This window comes from Anastrepha obliqua, chromosome 3, assembly GCF_027943255.1.
Source record: "Anastrepha obliqua isolate idAnaObli1 chromosome 3, idAnaObli1_1.0, whole genome shotgun sequence".
In the NCBI taxonomy this organism is placed as follows: Eukaryota; Metazoa; Arthropoda; class Insecta; order Diptera; family Tephritidae; genus Anastrepha; species Anastrepha obliqua.
Window position 1 is genome coordinate 62,292,451 of NC_072894.1, and position 23,832 is coordinate 62,316,282.

General features: G+C 38.0%; 1 protein-coding gene across 1 annotated transcript in view; it reads right to left on the bottom strand.

Annotated features, from left to right (window-relative positions):
• The window catches only part of LOC129240368 (dynein axonemal heavy chain 3-like), a 321,108-nt gene that overhangs the window by 195,256 nt on the left and 102,020 nt on the right, over nucleotides 1–23,832 (bottom strand). The window contains exon 31 of the mRNA XM_054876125.1: nucleotides 15,201–15,394. Coding sequence (XP_054732100.1) covers nucleotides 15,201–15,394 — 194 coding nt within the window. The remainder of the gene's footprint in view (nucleotides 1–15,200; nucleotides 15,395–23,832) is intronic.

Genomic DNA, 23,832 nt, shown 5'->3' on the forward strand with positions numbered 1-23,832 from the left:
AAGTTACTATGCAGCTGTTGCAGTAGACAGAATTTGTATTGTTTTTGCTTCCAATTATACCCACTTTTGGGCGTATGAGAGAAAAAAGAATGCAAAAGTTTAGTACGTAGCATTATCGGTAACGAAACAGTAAGCGACACGGCTACCAAACCATAGTGGCAACTACGAAAAAGAATGCAAGCAATCCCGACAAATGGTATTTGATAATTGGGGGAAAAATCACTACAGTTTGGAAAACACAGAATCCTCTTGTAAAACCATTGGCAGCAATGCCGCAATTTGTTATGCGTGTGCCTAAAGGGCTTTTCAGACTGAAGTACTTTTGTAGAGTGAGATGCACAGTATTCGAGTTATGAATGGAATAGCGGATAAAAGATCGAAATAGCGAAAAAGATCAATTGGTAAAAAAGCTTAGGTAAGTAGCTAACAGAGACAAGATAATTTCGGAAAATACAGTGAGTGGTACCGAGCACTAAACATCCTTGAAATAGGAAAATATAAGAAATAAATTTGAAGTTTAAAGAGCATTTTCTAAAACTTGTTTTATTATTATCTATGCTTTTCTGTTTAATGATTACAATAACAATGCTTCAACAAGATATTAAGAATACATCATTTCAAACTGCTTCTACATACAGGGTAGGCCATTTAAAGCGGGCCCATTTGTTTCTGAAAAAAAACATTGAAAAAAACATTTTTTTTTGTGTTGATATGAAAAATCATTTATTTTGATTCAAGGAGATTTGTTCCAGCTAGTTTTTGAAAATGATATCCTTCAAATGTTTGCCTCTGGCCTTGATCGCCAAATGTGTCCTTTTTTCGGTGTTTTCCATCGTTTTGGCCAATATTTCGGCCGGTATGGCGGCGATTTCGCGTCGGATATTGTTTTTAAGTTGAGTTAGAGTCCTTGGCTTGTTGATGTATACCTTGGATTTCAGATAACCCCACAAATAAAAGTCCGGTGGCGTCAAATCTGGTGATCTCGGTGGCCACGGAAAATCACCATTTTTCGAAATCAACCTTCCAGGGAACAATGGCTTCAAAAAATCGATTGTAGCGCGTGAAGTGTGGCATGTAGCCCCGTCCTGTTGGAACCAGTAGCCTTCCATGTCATTTTCTTCGATGATTGGCATAAACATTGGGATAACTCGATGTTCGCGGAGCCTCCTCAACACTGGCTCGTACAGCCTCGATATTTTCAGCAGAACGTCGTGTACGTTGTCTGGATGCGTGGCTGGTATTGCTGAGACTACCGTGGTTAATAAATTTTGCGTATAAACGCTGTAAAGTGCTTTTGGATGGCGCACTTTTAACTTTATTTTTTTTTTTAAACGCACGTTGAGTTTTCACAATTGAGAAGTTATTTTGGATGTAAAGCTGAATTATTTCAGCGCGTTCTTTTGGAGTGTACTGCTCCATGGTAAAAATTGTCTTGGACTGACGCTTCCAACGCGCTATGTCATTAGTCGATCTGACGTTCCTGTCAAAAGTTATAGGGTTGCCCGATGGGCCCGCTTTAAATGGCCTACCCTGTATTAAGAAGACGGCAACCATGAGTGCATTTAGGTTAAACGAAGCGGGCCGCTGGAAAGAAAACACTTATGGTCATGCCAGTCTACTATTGCGGCAAACTCAGTTAACCTCGGTGAGGACTGACTACATCGTCCCGACGGTAACATTCAATAGGAATTTTGCCACTCTCTTCCAATTTAAGGAAGAGTGGAATAAGGGATTCTCATTAAACAACTTCGACACTACAGTCTATACAGATGGTTCTAAAATGGATTGTGGTGTTGGAGCTGGTATATATTCTCATAGACTTAAAATTGAAAAATCTGTGCGCCTCCCCAATACCTGCAGTGTCTTCCAGGCGGAAGTACTGGCAATTGGGGAAGCTTGTAGGCTACTAATCACAGACTCCTCTTTTAAGAGCAATATCGCTATTCTCTCGGATAGCCAAGCTGCAATCCAGGCACTGGATTCAGCGACTACAACCTCAATGGTGGTGGAACAAAGTAGGAATAGCCTTTCCACCTTGAGCGAAAAACATAATGTTACCTTAATCTGGGTCCCAGGACATCGGAATATTGAAGGTAACGAAAAAGCAGATGAACTGGCAAGAGGGGGATCTGCCATGAATAACGCTCTTGCAGAACCGGTATTCACACCATTAGGTGCAGTCAAGAGTACAATTTCCCTAAAATACCTCCGAATGGCGGAGTGTAGATGGAGGGGCCAGACGAAATGCAAAATCAGCAGAACGTTATGGCCCACCTACAACCTTAAACAATCATCAATATTGTTAAACATGAAACGACGGGATGCCTGGAGACTAACGGCAGGCATAACTGGCTTTTGGTCTGTCGGAGAACAGGCAGCCAAAATGGGCATCCCTCACAACACATACTGTCACAGTTGCAAACAACCGGAGAAAAAGGAAACAATCTTCCATTTCCTCTGTGAATGCCCTGCCCTATGGAAGGACAGAATGTTAACCCTGGGCAAACCGCTGTTCGAGGAGCTCGAACAACTGTCTGGCTTAGAGGTCAACAACCTAATAAGGTTCCTGAACCGCACAGACTGGGTATAGTCATGCCGTAAATAACAAGTTGGTAACGAGGATGTGGCAACAAAATGGTGCGGAAGCGCTAGTTGGATTCAGGATGAATCACTACTCCAACCAACCAACCAACCAAACTGCTTAAAAAAAATCACAAAATTTATCGGCAGTAATCAGCACCAGCGCAGCCTATCAGTAAATACTTGTTACAATAGATTAATAGATAGGTAGCACTACTTCGTCTTAATTCTAAGAATCCTTATAAGAAATTATTGAGTTATACATACATATGAAACCATTCTCCTTATGTCTTCGTTATACAATTTGCACTCATACCTGTCAAATATTATATTTAAACTATTATACATATTATTATATAATGTTTTTTTTAGAGTGACTCAAATGAGAAAAGTCTTTATCTAAGAAAGGTATCTTCAAATGATCGACAGATCTAAACATATGATCAGATCACATGATTTATTCCCACGATTCTATCATATTGTAGAATTTTATCACTTCATCATATCATCTGATCTTATCGCATGATATCATGACATGATCACATCATATGATGCCATCACAGGTTGGATATTCATTCATTAAATTTTAAGCCTCACTAAATTTAACGTAGTAAAATTTTAAACTAATCGATTGCCTTGGTGGGTTGTATTATAGTATAAGTACGAGTACATGGGATTTTTCTCCACTTATTGTATTCTGTTCACGTAACGGAGGTATGTAACAGCATTAACGACTTAAAATAGGTATAGAGATATACAGACTGTCAATAGAAGCGTGACCGGAAAAATTCAAACTTAGAGTTCCGGTATAAACAAATTTGAATGCTGCTACTTATGAAAAACGATTTGAAGCAGTGCTCCTATGTAACGTAAATGTACAAAAACGTCACCATCATCGGCAGAAATATATTTGAAGAAGTCGAAGATGTTCATAAATAAATGAGTGCAAAGGTACGCCGAAGAAGACCACTTCCCCGGAAATACTGAGACAGTTTTAAGGAAAAGTAATTTGAATGTATCCAAAGGCGCAATTCGAAGACGTTTACGTGCAGAAGACCTCAAATTCGAGAGTACATTGAAAAACTGCTGAACTTATTATCACACATCACAGCAGTCAGTTAAGATTCATGTATGGGATGCTTCTCCGAAAAAGTGATTAGTCGTTTATTTGTGTTTAACGCCATATTTAATGCAGTTTTGGTGAACAGAAGCTGCAAAGGTATTTAGAAAAACTAGTCGATCTTGGATTTTGGTAACTATGCTTTTCATTGAATACTTTAAATAGAACACATATTATAAACCCATATAATGTAGTTTGTTAGAATCGAATTGCTCAAATAGACTCTAAGTTATAGCGGTCCCGCTTTTATAAGACAGACTGCATATACCAAAATTCTCAGAGTGATGTGAGAAGTCGATAAAATCATGCCTGTCCGTGCGCGTGATAATTCGATATGTTTTGGTGCGCATTTTACCCCAAACCTAAGGAAGTTTGGTATTACAAATCGGCAAGATTAGGGTTATTCCAGCTCCTACAGCCAACCTCCGTGTAACGGCAATTTGTACCACGAAAAAATGGTGATATTTCTGTCATAAATGAAGCAGATCTACTCACATTTAGTTTCAACTGATGAGCCCAGGAAAAGAAATGCTACGCAAGTACAGTGCCGCTCAACTGAATAGGTTTGAAATTTATTTCTTCTATTTTTTCTTCTCTTTGTTCCTATGTCATTTTTTCCTTCTTTCTTTTTTGTTTTGAACATTCATTTGTTTACTCATAATATGACAAAAAAATGTAACGGATTATATGCAACGGTAAATCAGAATTTTGCTTTCGTCGTGAAATTCGCAAAATGTGTGGTCTATTTTTGGCTCATCTGATTAGGTTTGACAACTTTGACTTCACTTTTTGATTGGCTGCGTGATCGAAAACATATAATTTCTTTGGTCTACTTAAATTTAAAGTAATTGCTACCATTTTTTTTAATATGGGCCGGGGGAAATCTTTAACTGATTTTGAAAAAGGTCAAATTAAAGGCTATATTGAATCTGACCTCAAACATAATGAAATAGCAAAGAAGATTGGTCGAAACCAAAACGTGGTATGCAATTTTCTTCGTAATGAAGTCGATTACGGGAAGAAATGAAAGGAGGAAAAAAGTATGCTACAACGGCATCAGAGAAGCGACTAATCCTTCGAACTGCTTCGAATTCCCACCTCTCTGCCAGTAAAATCAGGTATGAATGCGGTGTAAAAGCTAGTTTGGCAACGGTAAAACGGGTTATTCGGCGTGCTAAACACTTAAAGAGATTACAAATATATTTAAAAAAACCTACTCTCAATGATGCACGGAAGGAAGCGCGACTTCGTTTTGCGCGGGATCACATGACATGGAACAATTAGTGGAAGGCTGTGGTCTTCTCCGACGAAAAAAAGTTCAATATCGACGGACCGGATGGCTACAACTATTATTTTCACGATATGCGAAAAGAGGAATGCTTTTTGAGTCGTCATCACTCCTGTACAGGAGGCGTAATGGTTTGGGGAGCCAAACTGGAACTTGCAAGCTGCAGTTTGTTTCATCAAAGATGAATGCAAATGTCTACAAGACTGTGCTCCAAAAGGCTTTTCCCCAGTTTTCCGAAATTTTTGGACCAATTCAATGGACGTACCAACAAGACAACGCCCCCATCCATACAGCCCGGGTTACAAAACAGTGGATTAAGGACCAGAATGTCAACTTGCTCGAGTGGCCGCCATATTCCCCAGACATAAATATTATCGAGAACATTTGGGGACTTTTATCCAGGAGAGTGTATGAAGAAGGAAGACTCGGCGACCCTGGTTGAAGCGATTAGAAAAGCCTGGTCAACTATTTCACTGAGTGAAATTGAAAAATATTAAGATTCCTTATCAACTCGAATGTTTGAAATAATTAAGAATAAGGGTGGTCATACCAAATATTAAATAATGCAGAAATAGTGTCTTTTATTATTTAAGTTACCAAGTGCCATGAAATATTGCTGTGAATAATTTTTTCTATAGTTTTGTCGGTCAAACCTATTAACTCGAGCCAAAAATAAAGTAGATTTTCAGCTATGTTTTTAAAAATATAATAAAAAATATATAAAAACCAAACCAAAAAAAAAAACTTCGTATTTCATTAATAATTGATCGTTTTACTTAACAAAATTTATTTGGTTTAAATCCGAGTGCTCGTTATGAAGATATTATGTTCTAAGTCTAAAAAAGAGGTAAAACCTATTCAGTTGAGCGGCACTGTAAAATTTCGAAAAATTGGTGATGCCATTTTTAATTTTGAGTAAATATGTGTATCTCGACTGAATAAAACTTGGTGCATGTGTGTGTTGCTTATTTAGATCCGTTTTGATTCGAATTTAATAATGCCATATTTGTTTTCATTTGTTTTTTTCATAATAAGTGTAGCAAGATTTTAACTACACGGCTCCAGTGGTGATAGTGAAAATACCGATATTCTGTTATATGATTTTGCCATAAGTATTTTAAAGGAGGATGGTTCCATGTGTAGAAGTCCACGCAAGTGGGGAAAGTTACTGATCGCCATTCACTTGGGAATGGCCAGGACGATTCTTCTGCATATGGTTCAAGCAGCTCACAACGGCCGGGATTAGCCCACGTATCCTCTGGGTAGCTTCCGAACATCCGTTCGGGAGTGAGCTAACGTGAGAAGGCGAAATATTCCAGGATAGCTGGTTGTGCGTTGGGTTTGGGACCCGCCACTTAAAAATCGCCCCCAATGAAAAGTGTAAAAAAGCCTCGGATGAGACCTCCCTATACTGATGACGACCCCTGCAAACGAACTAAGGATTATGATTTGAGGGCATGCACCTGGAATGTCCGGTCCCTTAATGGGGAAGGTGCCTCTGCCCGGCTGGTTGATGTCCTCGTGAGAGTAAAGGCTGACATCACTGCCATCCAAGAGATGCGATGGACGGGGCAAGGTAAGAAAACCATAGGACCTTGCGACGTCTACTACAGCTGCCATGTAAAGGAGCGCAAATTCGGTGTCGGATTTGTTGTGGGAGAGAGACTTCGTCGCCAAGTACTGTCGTTCACTCCGGTGGACGAGCGTCTCGCAACAATCCGCATCAAAGCCCGTTTTTTCAACATATCGCTAATTTGCGCCCACGCCCTGACGGAAGAGAAGGACGATGCGACCAAAGATTCCTTCTATGAGCGCCTGGAACGTTCCTATGAGCGCTGCCCCCGCCACGACATAAAAGTCGTGCTTGGCGACTTCAACGCCAGGGTGGGCAAGGAGGGAATTTTTGGTCCCACAGTCGGAAAATTCAGCCTGCACAACGAAACATCCGGTAACGGACAGAGGCTGATCGACTTCGCCGGGGCCCGAAACATGGTAGTCTGCAGCACCAGATTCCAGCATAAAAAGATACACCAAGCTACCTGGCTGTCTCCTGATCGAAAAACGCGAAACCAGATCGATCATGTTGTGATAGATGGAAGACACGCTTCTAGTGTATTAGATGTACGCACGATCCGAGGACCCAACATCGACTCGGATCATTACCTTGTTGCAGCCAAGCTGCGCACCCGCCTCTGTGCAGCAAAAAACGTACATCTACCTACGCAAAGAATGTTCGACATCGAAAAGCTGCAATCACAACAGACAGCCAGAAGATTCGCCACTCGACTCTCACTCCTGCTCTCCGAAAGCACTGCCCAACAAATCGGCATGCGCGAGCAATGGAGCCACATTTCTCGTTCCCTACGTACCGCCGCCGAAGAAGAAATCGGATTCCGGCGAGCCCGAAAAAACAATTGGTACGACGAGGAATGTCATGCTGCCGCAGAAAGAAAAGATGCCGCTTATAGAGCCACGCTGCGATCGGGCGCAACGCGAGCCATGTGGGATCGCTACAGAGAGCTGAAAAAGGAAGAGAGACGTATTATCCGAAAGAAGAAACGAGAGGCCGAAATACGTGAGTGCGTAGAGCTTGAGATGCTGGCCAACAGGAACAACGCCCGAAAATTCTACCAGAAAGTTCGTCGGCTTACAGAAGGTTTCAAGACCGGGGCGTTTTCCTGTAAGAACAAAGACGGCGAACTGGTGACTGACGTACAGAGCAATCTTAAATTATGGAGGGAACACTTCTCGAACCTATTAAACAGTGACAGCTGCGCATGTCACAGAGAAAGTGAAGATCCCGATACCCCAATCGTTGACGACGGAATTGTCGTTCCGCTACCCGATCATGACGAGGTGAGAATAGCAATATCACGGCTAAAGAACAACAAAGCCGCGGGCGCCGACGGACTGCCGGCTGAGCTATTCAAACATGGCAGCGAGGAGCTGGTAAGGTGCATGCATCAGCTCCTATGCATAATATGGTCGGATGAAAGCATGCCTGCCCAATCCATAAGAAGGGCGATCCTGCAATTTGTGCCAATTACCGCGGGATTAGTCTTCTAAATATCGCCTATAAGGTTCTAGCGAGCGTATTGTGTGAAAGACTGAAGCCCACCGTCAACCAACTGATTGGACCTTATCAGTGTGGCTTCAGACCTGGAAAGTCCACCATCGACCAAATATTCTCAATACGCCAAATCTTGGAAAAGACCCATGAAAGGAGAATCGAAACACACCATCTTTTCGTCGACTTCAAAGCTGCATTCGACAGTACGGAAAGGAGTTACCTGTATGCCGCGATGTCTGAATTTGGTATCCCCGCAAAACTAATACGGCTATGTAAGATGACGTTGCTCAACACCAGCAGCGCCGTCAGAATTGGGAAGGACCTCTCCGAGCCGTTTGATACCAAACGAGGTTTCAGACAGGGTGACTCGCTGTCGTGTGACTTCTTTAACCTGATGTTGGAGAGCATTATACGAGCCGCAGAACTTAATCGCTCAGGCACAATATTTTATAAGAGCGTACAATTGTTGGCGTATGCCGATGATATTGACATCATGGGCCTTAACAACCGCGCTGTTAGTTCTGCCTTCTCCAAACTGGATAAAGAGGCAAAGCGAATGGGTCTGGTGGTGAACGAGGACAAAACGAAGTACCTCCTGTCTTCAAACAAACAGTCGGCGCACTCGCGTATCGGAACCCACGTCACTGTAGACAGTTATAATTTCGAGGTTGTAAAGGACTTCGTCTATTTAGGAACCAGCATTAACACCGATAACAATGTCAGCCTTGAAATCCAACGTAGAATCTCTCTTGCCAACAAGTGCTACTTTGGACTAAGTAGGCAATTGAGTAGTAAAGTCCTCTCTCGACGAACAAAACTAACGCTCTACAAGACTCTCATCATGCCCGTCCTAACGTATGGCGCAGAAGCTTGGACGATGACAACATCCGATGAAGCGACGCTTGGAGTGTTCGAGAGAAAGATTCTGCGTAAGATTTTTGGACCTTTGCACGTTGGCAACGGCGAATATCGCAGACGATGGATCGATGAGCTGTATGAGCTTTACGACGACATAGACATAGCGCAGCGAATAAAGATCCAGCGGCTACGTTGGCTGGGTCATGTCGTCCGAATGGATACAAACGCTCCGGCTTTGAAAGTATTCGATGCGGTACCAGCTGGTGGTAGCAGAGGAAGAGGGCGGCCTCCTCTGCGTTGGAAAGATCAGGTGGAGAAGGACTTGGCTTCACTTGGTGTGTCCAACTGGCGCCGGTTAGCACGAGAAAGAAACGACTGGCGCGCTTTGTTAAACTCGGCCAAAATCGCGTAAGCGGTTATAGCGCCAATTAAGAAGAAGAGATTTTAAGGGTTATAATATACTAGCTTTAACCCGCGGCCCCGCTCGCGTAGGAGTAGTTAATAATTTCATAGAAAATAATTTTTTATTAATATCCATAATATTACAATACCCGGCATCCGTTGCTATGCCTCGTTGAATAAAATCAAAACAACCAATCAGAAAAATATGAAGCAAAATTATTTTTATTAATTTTCTATCGCAAACTGTTTTTGAACTTTGCATTTGGGTCATAGTTGAACAGCTTATGCGGATTATGAAGTCTAGAGTGTGCTATAAATAGTGGGAAATAGGAAAAACTAGGATTTTTTAGATTAAGTTTAAGCAAATATTCAATATTAGTGACGAATGAGAGTGGTGGCGCGGCCTGGGGGCTGTGGGAAGGGAGTTCCATCATATAAAAAATGCCTATAACCTTCATTGCCTGAAAATATGAATGTATACAAATTTTTACGTCATTTGGTGTTGTCGTTTCGTAGTGATGCGCGGACAGCATACAGACATTCACCTTTATAGTATAGATGTAGGGTGGTCGCAGAAAAAGGTTTTTCCAACCACCCCACCCAAATTATAGAAAATGGAAAAAATACCCCTGTTTTCAATTTTAAAATAGGTTTATATTTAATGGTGTTGCCAGAGCTTTGAAGTTTCTCATACATTTCACATAGAGAAAATATATTTTGCAGTAAAAACGTTGACAATAAATCTTTCTTTTTCGACAAAGAAATTTTCCTTAAAAGATTTTCTATAAATAACATTCTTATAAAGTTGCCTTGCGAATAACATGTAATTTTTCATTTCCATTAAATGTAGAAATCGAAACTAATTTTCTTTTATATTTAATATAACTCATCAATTTTTAATTTACTATATATAATAAATCTTTAATTTAAACATGCATTGAATTTATTGATAATAATAAGAAAGCAAACGAAAAATATAAGGAGAAAAATGATTATATCATTTGATACCAATTGCTTTGAGGTCAAGTAGAGGATTACTAATTTCTCCACTTAATATTATATTTCGAGACTCTCTCCATCTAAGTTGAGAACACCTGCCTGTTAATATTATATGTTGTTGAGAATTAACGTTGAAAATTTTAAAAAGTTAGTTCACTACTACAAAATTTTCATTGAATTGATATCGATGTAAAAATGTAACGACGCGCTTTTGAAGTAACAGTGATATTAAAGAACTTTTATGAAACGAATATTTACAAGAAAGTAAACTGGATTTAAAAAAGTGGATGCTACTTAAAATGTATCCACAGTTGCTATCTAAAGCAAGCTTGATGTCCACGTCCTGAATGATGTTCGTACTTGTATTTACATGCATACATGCTTTACATATTTTTCTGGCTTATAGATGAAACACCTGCTCCATAAGAGTGCATAATACACGCATACACAGATGCATACATACAGTATGCATGTTCTCGACAAAACCAATACCATCCGCAGCACAAGCCGCTGATTGCGTGAAAAAATTGGAGTGTAAAAACCACATAAAGAGTTTGAATGACTCAAAGAAAAAGAAAAAACCCTGCAACTGCGAGTGGGATAAGTAAGGGACATGTAAATAACCACAATGCGGATTTACTTGCTACACAATTACAACAACAAGAGCTAAGACTATATATGTATATACTGGCGCCTATTTACTCCAACTGGTGTGAAGTAAACGATAAAGTTACCTTCAAATACATATGTACTTTTATACATAAATATGCATGTACATACCCTGCAGTAAAAAGTACTATTTGTGAACTTGAATCTACCAGTTCACTTTTCAACTGAACCAGTTCGTGTTTTATCTTTTTCTCATGTTGGCAAATGGTATTTTTACACGGCGATGTCCTACGGAATGTCAATAGTCCAGCCATGCATTAACAAAATACCAGTTCGTACTAGCCAATCAAAAAATAATCCAATATGTTTCCAAAATGACTAAAATAAGTAAAAATATAAGAAACAACACCAAACATTCTATTATGATACTATTTAAAAACACCCAAATTTATTTTTCTTAAATTTAAATCACGCATTCAAAAATTTATTCAAACTTGCACCGGAGAATATTGATTTTACAGAGAAGCTTCTGTCCTCATTTTGGGGAGGAACAAAACCTGCTTGCCAAATACCCTTCATAAATAAGAGATGGAAAATAAGAGGGTTAGAGCTGAATTAAAATTTGTGCTTGTTTTGTACTTGTTTACTTATTTTAATATTAATCCGATTTCCTATATTACATAAGAACTAATTTTAAGTTTAACCCTTTCAATACGGATTTTTTTAAGGGGGAAAAATATTTAACCATGAAAAGTTATTACTAGTGATCTAAATAGTATGTCCTCTTGAATAAATAAAGAAATTATTTCTAGGAATTGAGAAAATGCCCTGGGAAAACATTGTCCCACCCGTAATGAACAGTGGGGCACACGTGTCCCAATAGTATCCATAAACGTAAACTATTAAATTAAGGACTCGGTGATATCCTTCTTTATTTTCATTTATTGAATTCATTTAGTTCCTTTTACAAGGTAACAAACAGTATTTTGAATCAAAGTTTATGTATATGAAATTAGCTTGTGTGATATTTAGCAAAACAGACCTTGCATAAAGGAATATTGCAAGAAGAACATACAGTTTTCGTACATTGCTCTTTTTTCTTATCGGCGCAACTTCTGCAACGACGTCGAGTTGTCTCCTCTATTGGAAGATGCTCTCCAACTCCGGATAAAAATTTTGATCGGTGAGAGGGCCGGCCGCTTGTACTACCACGTTTAACTTTTGCGTATGCCAAAAGCTGTTCTGATAATTCTACGAGAAAGGAAATCAATGGAACCTTTGTATGCCGAGTTTCTTCAAAAATGATCCAAGAATTAGAAACGCAAACCATAAGAAGCTTTTGAAAAACTCTTTTCCACCATTTCCCAGATTTTCTATTTGGATCGTAGAGAGATGAAAATTGATCTGAAAGGTCTACTCCGCCCATATATTTATTATAAAATGCTATAGCTTCTGGGCATGGAACATCTAATTTCTCTCCTTGTCTATTGGTTCTTTGTACGGTTGTCATCTTATAAGTATGGCAATTGCTGATCAGTAAAACTTCTTTGGTGTCTTGCCATTTATAGACCAAACACCCTTTATTGTTAAATTTGAAGACGTAGGCACCCCTTTTCATTTTTGGTCCATCAGTACTTGGTAATAGCTTCCTATTCTTCATAATGGTGCCTACTAAACCAAACTCCAAAGATTGTGCTAAATGTACGGTAGTAAAAAACCGATCACAGCAAATTACTGCCATTGGATTCGATATTGTTGCACACAATTTTTTTACAACTCGTTCTCCAAGAGTACCCTCTGCTTGAACCTGTTTCTTCCCAGAATAAATATCAATATCATAGCTGTACGCAGTTATGGAATCACATCTTTCCCAAATTTTAATTCCTCTTTTTATAGGCTTCATTGGGTTGTATTGTTTCAAAGTAGACCTTCCTTTGAATTCCCCAGATCTGGCCCCCTGTGCCTTTTTCTTGTTCCCGAAATTGAAGAGGCCCATAAAAGGATGATGCTACGCTACGATTGACGAGATAAACCCAGCATCGAAAGAGGAGCAGAACAAGATAAAAAAATGACTTTTTGAAGTGCTTCGGAGACTGGTAAAAACGTAGGCGCAAGTGCATAATATCTCATGGGGATTACTTTGAAGGGGATAAAATTTATACTATATATATACATTAATGAATAAATAAATAATTTTTGAAAAAACTTAAAATTCGCGATACTTTTTGAACACAATTCGTATATACGAAGCCGCGAATATTGGCAAATAATTCTACAAGAAATATTCCAATATTGACTATTTTCAAATATTTAGATGTCATTGATTTCTTCAATCTTACAAGTAGATATAGAATTTTTATCTCGCTGAGGAAAATTGACATATGGACAGCTCGAGCGCGTCGAATGCGTTATGTTTATGAAAGAAAGTACCCTGTGATCAAAAAGTAAAGTGAAGGTGATGTTGACTATTTTCTTCGATTGCCAAGGCGTAGTGTACCTTGAGTATCTTCCATCGGGCCAGACAGTCAATAAAGAATACTATTTATCCGTTTTGGGGCGTTTGAGAGATCCTGTACGTCGCAAACAGCCGAAAATGTGGGCAAACAATTCTTAAATTTTGGATGATGATAACGCGCCATCGCACTGAGCCCAAACCGTGCTGGATTATTTTACCAAACACCAAGAAAAAAACATCGTGCAAGCACCGTATTCACCTGACATGGTCCCGTGCGATTTTTTTTTTTTGCCAAGTTGAAGTTACCACTTCGTGGAAGAAGATTTCAGTCGATAGAGGAGATCAGCGTACCAGGGGTGCATGGAGCACTGGGTTAATCGTTGGAACATGTGTATTCTTTTAGACGGGTCATATTTTGAAGTAGATAAAATACATTTGACTGAAATTTAACTCAGTTTTGTTTTATTTAAACATTCCCCGTACTTTCTGATCATAGGTTACTTTGCAGCTAGAAATATGAGCAGAGAACTAATGAATGAATTTGTTTTCTTTGTGTTATACAATATTTTGACTGTTCAGTGCCGTTGCGACTAGAATAATCATAGCCGCTACGACTGCTCCAAAAAATGTTTCTTGTTCTTGTTACTTGTCGCAAGACTTAGAATTTTAGCGTTGAACGACATACGCATGTGGAGGAATAAAGAGTGCAATTTTATGCTCATACTTGTAATACCTACATCTGTGTACACTAATAAGCTTTGTTTTGCTGGGAGCTCAGAATAGAAAAATCTATGTACATTGCCCCAAAATTCATATGATATATGTATATACATATGTACATACGTAAACGCATACCGTTTAGATGAGAATTATTTCTTTGCTTTTGTTAGCAAGGAATTCAATAATTTGTCTACATATTTACACTTGAATTCTTGTATGAAGATATTCATATGAGCTGTGTTGTGAGGCGGGTAATTAACATTGACAAATTGTAGCCGCGTTTTGTTAGCATTTGATATTTAACATGAACCTTCTCTATTAAATCAATTTTCTATGCTTACACTAAAGTAAGTCCTACAAAAACAAACAAACAAATTCTTTAAAAAACGAATAAAGAAACAAAGTTTAAGGTAGATACTCATTTTAGAAATAAGTTAATGCTAATTGAATTTATTTTTTAGTTAATGAAATTCATACTATTGTAGTTAAATATTGGATTCACGTATTTTATGTATTCACTTGCTGCGAGAATTTTTTCGCGAATAGGCAGAATATAAAATTGATTACAGTGCTTGCAAAAAACTTCCTAAGTCGTTTAAAAAATGATGAATATTGCATTGAAAGGTATGTAGGTGTGTCATAATTATTTGTTTTGTCGTTTTAACGCTTAAACTGAACTATTGTAACAATATTAGTCTTACTTTCTCTAATCTTATTGACTTGTCATGCGAAACTACGTATAAAATGAACAATTTTCATGAAAATAATTAATTATTTGATAGACTTGTATCCAAGTTTTTTTTTTCAATTGGTACATATGTATGTATATTCATCAGCATCCACTTATACATGATGATCTCATTACGATGCATTTTAATGAGTCTAAAGACGAGCCTTAAATTTCCTTACAAAAATGAGCTACATAGTTCTAGAAAAACTGTGACTATTGGTATTATTATTGTAAATGGCAAGCTAATATGATTCCTTCTATTAAATACCGGTATCTGCGCAAGAATGTGGCTTGCAACTTTGGCTTTTCCCTGCAGGGTATGTGAATATGTGTGTGTATATATGTACATATATTTTTGTCAGCACTTACCCAGGATTCATTGTTATGAATATGGAACATGTGGGATCCAAACGCAGTAATGTGTCCTCAAAGAAAAATTTAACCACCTTCCGGCCAATGGCTCGTTGAATGGTTAGAATTTGTTGCGCCACCACTGATAGCACTTCTAATTCAATACGATTGAACTCATCGAAACAAGCCCAGGCGCCAGATTGTGCTAAGCCCTGAAAAAAAGAGGGAAAACAACATGAAAAAACAATGCATACCGACAAAACAAAGAGTTAGTCAAAGGAAGGATGCTAAAAAATAACAATGAAAATGGCAATATATACAAACATAAATGTACATACATGGCAACTACATATAAACACATACAATGCACAAACAAACTTAAGTAAGGAGATAAAAGGCACGGAAGAAAACAACTACGATTATTGAGACGTATTAGAGTTGGTGCAAGAGTTTAGCAACGCATATGCTTCCATGTCTACAGGCAAATATGGCGTATGGAAATGCACTTATAGCAAATTGAAAGCTGTGCAAAGAGCGTGAGGCAAAATAAGCAAATTCACGCGTATTGGCCTAGCAGCATGTAAATGCATTGAGCTACGTCAACAAAATATTTATACATATACATACATACATATTTATACACTTACAGCTATGCAGACAAGCAGAAACTACGATTGTATGACAATATCATCAACTCAAGAATGGACCCTAAAATAATATAATCGCATAACAACATGGGAGCACTCCATAATTCCGACTTGAAATATCCCGGCAAGACATAATCCAGACAGTTTTTAAAAACCTAGGCAATAAACCTAGGACATGATAGGACTTAAAACAGGGATACAAAAATTCCGACTGGACGAAATGCAAATAATACAATAGCCAAATATGGAAAAATATCGGCAACTCTAAATTTGATAAGACGCAGTACAGAAAAAATTCGTGCCGAAAAAATGCGACAGATGTATTTACATACATACATATATATGTTCTTATACGAGGTGTGTTCAAATAGTGTCGCGAATTTTGAATTTTCGCAGGTTACGTATATTCGAATTTCGATTTTTTTGTAGCGATATTTTGGTACTCATGCTTACGAGTTCGGCCATTTTGAATGTTCAGTTAATTGTTGACAGCTGCTTTGCTTGCACGTGTTTCGACTAGTCTTCGATTTTTATCTATTCAAAAAGATGGATCAAAGAACCTATATCAAATTTTGTGTGAAAAACGAAATTAAGTGCGCGGATGCATTCCGAATGCCGGACGCCCGAGCACTTCAACAACTGACGAAAAAATTGATGAAGTGAAGGAAATGGTATTGGCCAATCGTCGAATCACCGTTAGATAAGTTGCTGAAGACCTAGACATATCGATTGGCTCGTGCCATTCAATTTTTTTCAATGATTTGGGTATAAGACGAATCGCCGCAAAATTCGTACCAAAACTGCTCAATTTCGACCAAAAGCAGCATTGCATGAACATTGCTATTGAGATGTTGGACTCTGTCCGCGACCACCCAAATTTGCTCCAAAGGGTCATAACTGGTGACGAATCGTGGGTTTATGGTTATGATGTGGAAACCAAAGCTCAATCATCTCAATGGAAGCTGTCGCACGAACCAAGACCGAAAAAAGCGTGCCAAGTTCGGTCGAATGTAAAAGTTTTGCTTACCGTGTTCTTCGGTTGCAAGGGCCTTGTGCATCAAGAGTGCTTGCCCCAGTGTAAAACGGTCAATAAAGAATATTACCTGAAAGTTATGCGTAATTTGCGCGAAGCAATCCGCCAGAAAATTTATGGAGTAACAAAAATTGGCTCCTGCATCTCGATAAAGCCCCTGCTCACACATCGTTGCTTGTGCGCGACTTTTTGGCCGAACACAACACTCCAATGATACCACAGCCACCGTATTCCCCAAGATCTGGCCCCCTGTGACTTTTTCTTGTTCCCGAAACTGAAGAGGCCTATGAAAGGACGAAGCTACGCTACAATTGACGAGATACGATTGACGAGAAAGACGGCATCGAAGGAGGAGCTGAACAAGATAAAAAAAATTATTCTTTGAAGTGCTTCGAAGATTGGAAAAGACGTTGGCACAAGTGTCTCATGGAGATTACTTTGAAGGGGACAAAATTTAATATCTATTTTGTCCCCTTCAAATAATATAAATAAATAAATAATTTAAAAAAAAAAAAAAACAAAAAATTCGCGATATTTTTTGAACACATTTGGTTATACGGTAAATTTTTAATCAATTATTCTTTGCATGATTCTCTAATTGCACCAACTGTTACAGCAAACGGCAAATATTGTAGAAAAATAACATTTTTCGAATCGTTTAAAGTTAGTGAATTGCACTACAGAACTGCGAACAAACAATTTGGAAATTCCTCATGTCGTAACCAGCAAACCAATTTAAGGAATTTTAGGTAAGTTTTCTCTTTTCCAAAACGTAAGTTACCGTTCCAGAGTAACAATTTGGGCCACTAACATTAATACTGAAATGAAGCGCGTACATCGTACATACATACATACATACTATACATATGTATGCGCAACATTTGAGCATGCTGCAGAAATGCATACATGTCTACATACACACATACACTGGTAGAAAATATAATAGTAGCAAATATTTTCAAGTAATTTTTCACATTCTTTTTTTGACTGCGGATATTTTGTGCCTGGTTTGAACATTTAACTATTAACGCAAATTAAAAAAATAAAAGCGTCTTTTTCAAATATTCTACAGCATGATAAAATTCCGTCGAGTTTAAGAAGCCTTCCCTAGAAAAGGAAATAGAAGCAAAAAGTCTTGCCACTATAAATTAGTGTTGAAAATAAATATGATTACATATGGAGAATTTTTTTAGTATTTCGAAGCACCTCCTGCTTCTTTTGTGACTTCTTCACGTCTTCGAAGCGAATTTACTAAATTTCTACTCTTATCCGAAGAAATAAGGTACCAACACTTTTGAACTTGGTTTCAAATTTCTTCCCTATTTGTGGCCTTTCGGGCTATTCGGGCCTTTCAATTACATGTATTTTTCAGTTCTGTCTAAAGATGATCAAATGTGTTTAAGTCAAGAAGCTGCGACGGTCATTCTAAAACATTCACTTTTTCTTTTTTGAACCAATTCTTTTGATGAACGCTTGTCTTGTATAAACTTATCTTGTATAAACTCTCGTATTGGAGGTGTTTATGCATAGGCAAGCATATTCGGATCCAATATTCTCACTCTACACATTTCCACCCGAGAATGTTAATGCATTAATTAATTAATACATACATACATTAATTAATGTATTAACATTCTCTGTTTCCACAGCATACATTTTATCTTTTATCTAAAATATTAGACTTTACTCTTTCCTCCCAAAATCATCCTTACACCATTACTGATTTCCGAACGTCCTTTACTTTTTTTCGTATATCTAGAATCAAATGGTGTACTTGTGGGCCGCCGAATATTTTGTCTTCCGGCAGATCCAAGCATATGGTGAGATATTTTCTTGTAAATTGAAACCTTTTTGTTTTGTTCTCTAAACTGAACAACGGTACTCCACTGCTGCACTGAGCTTTAGCTATTTGATGAAAAAAAAAATTCATTTTGCTTTAACGCATGATTTTTTTGTTTCCTTTCCCAGAATTGTACATTTTTTTCCAGCTTTTGGTACGTTATGAAAAGCATTAAACACTTTTTCTATGAATACCTATTTATTAATTCTGCGTCCATCGTTCTTCCTTATTTTCTTTAATTTTTCATTAATCTGCCTCTTTCCTCCGGGCAATACCCGGCCTATTTTGCTTATTTTATTCAATGCATCGCAGGCTGAAAATCCCGGGTCTAACACATAGATGGCACTCATTTTAATGCAGTCACCTCTTCTTCAGTTAGTATTAACTTTAAGAAGAAAGCTGTTAAAATTTAGTGATATTCCATTCATAAGTTCGTGAGTTATTGGGCTAAGATTGACGAACCTTTAATTTTTTTCAAAAATGCATGCTCCCATGCTTACCGGTACGAAATTTCGCTCAGATGAAGAAGTCATCGTTGATTCTGAAACCTATTTGCTGGCAAAAGATAAATCGTTCTACAAAAGTGGTAGGTACTAAAATGTTAGAGCGACGCGGGAATATTTGCGTCGTTCTTGATGAAAATTACGTTGACGAATATAGCACGTTGACGAATATAGCAAATTTTTTTTCCATTCGAAAAAATGGATTGCACTGATGCTATTATAACATCCGACAGTGTACATTAAACTATATTTGAACGCTTGCTTTTATTCATATCCAAAGTACTCTTGTTTTGTGAGTTAACCAAATATTTGGTAGTTGATTTCACCTTTGCATATTCCTCGCCCTAGCAATTGCAGTTAGCTTCGGTTATGTATATACATACATATTTAGTATTTTTATATTTATGCCTTTCTCTTCCCTCTATTGCAATTTTTATGCAAGTGTATCGAATACTTTTGAACCATTTAGTTTTGATAATTGAAATTTGCTTTATTTTATTTTGCTTTATTTTTATTTGTTATTGTTGTTTTAATTTTCCTGGGATTTTTCTGTCTTTTAGTCATTCTTTTACTCTTCGGAAGATTGTACGTTTTTGCTTGTGTGAAATTTGCCGGGCTGCTTTTGTATGTTTTAGACAGTATTTCCTTCCAGTTTCTATTATAATACATTTAATATCATGCCAGCAGTTTTGTTTACAATTTTTTCCTTTTAATTTGTTGCAGCATTGGGTGTGAAATTTTTCGTAGTTTTTGTTTTGTTTTATGGATTTGAGTGCAACGGCGCCAAAATATTCAATATGATCGTTGGACTTGGGTTGAACTTAATTGCTTACCAAAATAAACTTTTGTTGGTACGAAAATAATAAAAAATCAAAGCTTTCAGTGAACTTTGATTCTTTAAAACATTTAATCTAAGTGTTATTTAGTATTCTGCGATAAAGATTATACAACCCATATTAAACCTTTGAGAAAAAGTGGCTATAATTTATAAAAAATATTGCACGGAAACAAATAATAAAATAATAAAAATATGAAAAATATTTTGACATACCAAAGCATTCAAGTCATTTGCATTTCTTTAACTAAAACCATCTCCGCCTTTCAAATTTATTTCATTAACTTACAAACCTCGTGAAGGTAAAATTTTGAACTAACAAAAGCAAGCAAAAATAAAAATACAAAAACAAAACAAATGCTTCTCTCAGCTGTCAAGAAAGTGCTTTTACATACATATCTATTTTCGGCATCGTTTGCTAAGATGATTTTATATACCGTTACCTCGCTGAGTTGTTGCACACGCGCCAGTCATCAATCAATCATAAAGTGGTCTTAAGAGTGAGACAAAAATACCTAGAAAACTGACACCATTTGAGGTGACTCAGTCGGTTAATTATAATTACACAATAGGAAAATTGTGCGACAATTATCAGAAATGTTTTATTCAACTCGACAGACCTTTTATAACATAATCGTCCAAAAAATGAAAGTAGTTTGGAGCAAAAATGTGCAAGTGGAAGACCACGGAATATATGTATCTGATCGCGCCGAACGTGTTTTGTTGAGAAAAGTAGCCGCAAACCCTCAGATTTCGAAAAAAAACCTTGTTGGTGAGTTTAGAGTCGAAGTTTCGCATAAAAAGTCCACCAAATTTTGCAAAAGCATAATTATACTTCACGGGTTTCTCGAAAGAAGCCTTTAGCCCTCTGCCCAGCACATTGAAAAGCGGTTACCTTTCGCTAGAGACAGATAGCTACGGGATGATGTGATATTCTGCGATGAGACTAAAATCATGCTGTATTACAATGATGGATCCAATAGAGTGTGGATACAGCCATTTAAAGCACTAGAAGGGCGGAATACTATACCCACAGTGAAAATTGGCAAACTTTCATATCCAACAAATGACTGAGCGGATTTAGTGTTTATAAAAGATTAGATGGATGCACGCCAAAGGCAAAAGTACCAGCGCGATTGTTAAGGCCGATGATGTCAATATTATCGGCATACGCCAGCAATTGTACGCTCTTATAAAATATTGTGCCTGAGCGATTAAGTTCTGCGGCTCGTATGATGCTCTCCAACATCAGGTTAAAGAAGTCTCACGACAGCAAGTCACCCTGTCTGAAACTTTCAGACATCGCGTCCTACAGATAACTCCTCTTCGTACTGTCGAATGCAGTTTTGAAATCAACGAAATGATGGTGTGTGTCGATTCTCTTTTCATGAGTTTTTTCTAAGATTTGGCGTATTGTGAATATTTGGTCGATGGTAGACTTTCCAGGTCTAAGGCCACACTGATAAGGTCCAATCAGTTGGTTGACGGTGGGCTTCAGCCTTTCACACAATACGCTCGCTAGAACCATATAGGCGATATTTAGAATACTAATCTCGCGGTAATTGGCACAGATTGCAGGCTCGCCCTTCTTATGGATTGAGCAGAGCACACTTAAATTCCAATCGGTAGGCATGCTTTTATCCGACCATATTTTGCATAGAAGCGGATGCATGCACCTTACCAGCTCCTCGCCGCCATGTTTGAATAGCTCAGCCGGCAGTCCGTCGGCGTTGTTGTTCTTTAGCCGTGTTATCGCTATTCTCACCTCGTAATGTAAGTGAAACGACAATTCCGTCGTCGACGATTGGTATATCGGGATATTCATATTCTCTGTGCCATGCACAGCTATCACTGTTTAACAGGTTCGAGAAGTGTTCCCTCCATAATTTAAGTATGCTCTGGATGTCAGTCACCAGATCGCCGTCTTTTTTCATACAGGAAAACGCCCCTGGCTTAAAACCTTCTGTAAGCTGCCGAACTTTCTGGTAGAATTTTCGGGCGTTTTTCCTGCTGGCCAGCATCTCAAGCTCCTCGCACTCACGTATTTCGGCCTCTCATTTCTTCTTTCGGATAATACGCCTCTCTTCCTTTTTTAGCTCTCCGTAGCGATCCCACATGGCTCGCGTTGCGCCCGATCGCCAGCGTGGCTCTATAGGTGGCATCCTTTCTTTCTGCGGCAGCATGACATTCCTCGTTGTACCAACTATTTTTTCGGGCTCGCCGGAGTCCGATTTCTTCTTCGGCGGCTGAGAGCTGGTAACCCTCTGTTATTGGCCACACTTTCTGAATTTTTTTCACCATGCTCTTGGTGTTCTTCACACATTTTCGAGCAGTTCGGCATATGAACACACCCGTTTGATGCTTATTACTCGAAAATTTTCGAGTTGAGATCCAGCATAACGGTTTTTTTTATATATTTGAACCATGCTTGTTTTGAATATTAAGACTTTCTCTTCAGCACTTATTTTAAGTTTTACAAATTATTCATACTCGTACAGAGTACTAACACCCTTGGAAATCTAGAGAAATGCTGCCATTTAAAATTAAAAATTATTATTTAGCTGCTCAAAAGCTCAAAAATTTCAAGCAAACATTTGAGTAGTTGAGCAATGAACAAATTCGAGCGAGTATGAAGCTACTTGTATTGCTCGTTTTCCGGATATCTAGAAAACTTATACAATAAATAAAAAAATTACAACCATTTGTGGAGCAACGCCACAAAAAGGAGGAGAAACTCGGCCAAACACATAACAGAAGTGTACGCGCCAATCATTTATTTATTTTCTTAATTATGTGACTACCCGAATTGAATAAATACATTTAAATAAAAAAACAATTAAATAAAAAACTTGTATTAATAAATTTAGAAAGTCGAATTAATTCAAATATACTTTCGAAATTGATATTACATTATAAGTGAATAGTTTACGGCTAATCTTAATCAATTCGTTTGCCATCTTAGTTCCCAAAAACACTTATTTATAACTCTTACGCGTGCGAGCTATTTCTTATATGAAGCATACTATTTTTTTTTTTAATATCCTCTTTGACTTGCCGCTCCATTGCTTGTTAGCCAGCTGCGTTCTTTTTAAATTCGTTCACACACTCACCACTCCATTTCATCATAAACAAATTTATAAAAGAACGTGCAGCTCGAATTTCCTTATTTCACATTTTGCAACGCTTCCACTAAAGTGAGTCCAGAAGTATGAATAATTTGTCTTGAACTTCATTAACCCCGCTTAACGTTTCATCTACAATGCCTTATGTTAGTAAACTTCGTTATTTCGCTGTAATTATTCACATTTCTCTATGTTTTGCGCGGCGGTCTCAGAAAAAGAATATAATTAATTTTTAGAATATCACACGTGTGGACAGCGAGCCAACGAGCCAAAGTGTTGGCCTGCATGCACATAAATTCGGGCGCGTGTACCGCACACGTTTTTCGCTGAGCTGATATTATTTGAAGGTCCATCTGACTTTTAGTCATTTGAATTATCACAATGTTTTTTTTTGTAGTTGTTTGGTTAATGACCTATTCATGAAGTAGCAAATCGAGCGGGAACACAACAGATGGCACAAAAATAAAAGCAAACAAAGGTGAGATTTATGATCGACGAAGAGAAATGCTTTAAGTGTTACCCGTTAACCAAAAATGTTTAATATACTGGGACGTTCGAGTGGCACCAGTGTGTCTCTTGAAATAAGACTGCGGCTATAAATAAAGTGAGCGAGCGGGAGGTTTACGCGCTATGCAGAGTAGTTATGGCAAGGTTAATTAATCTTGCCGAC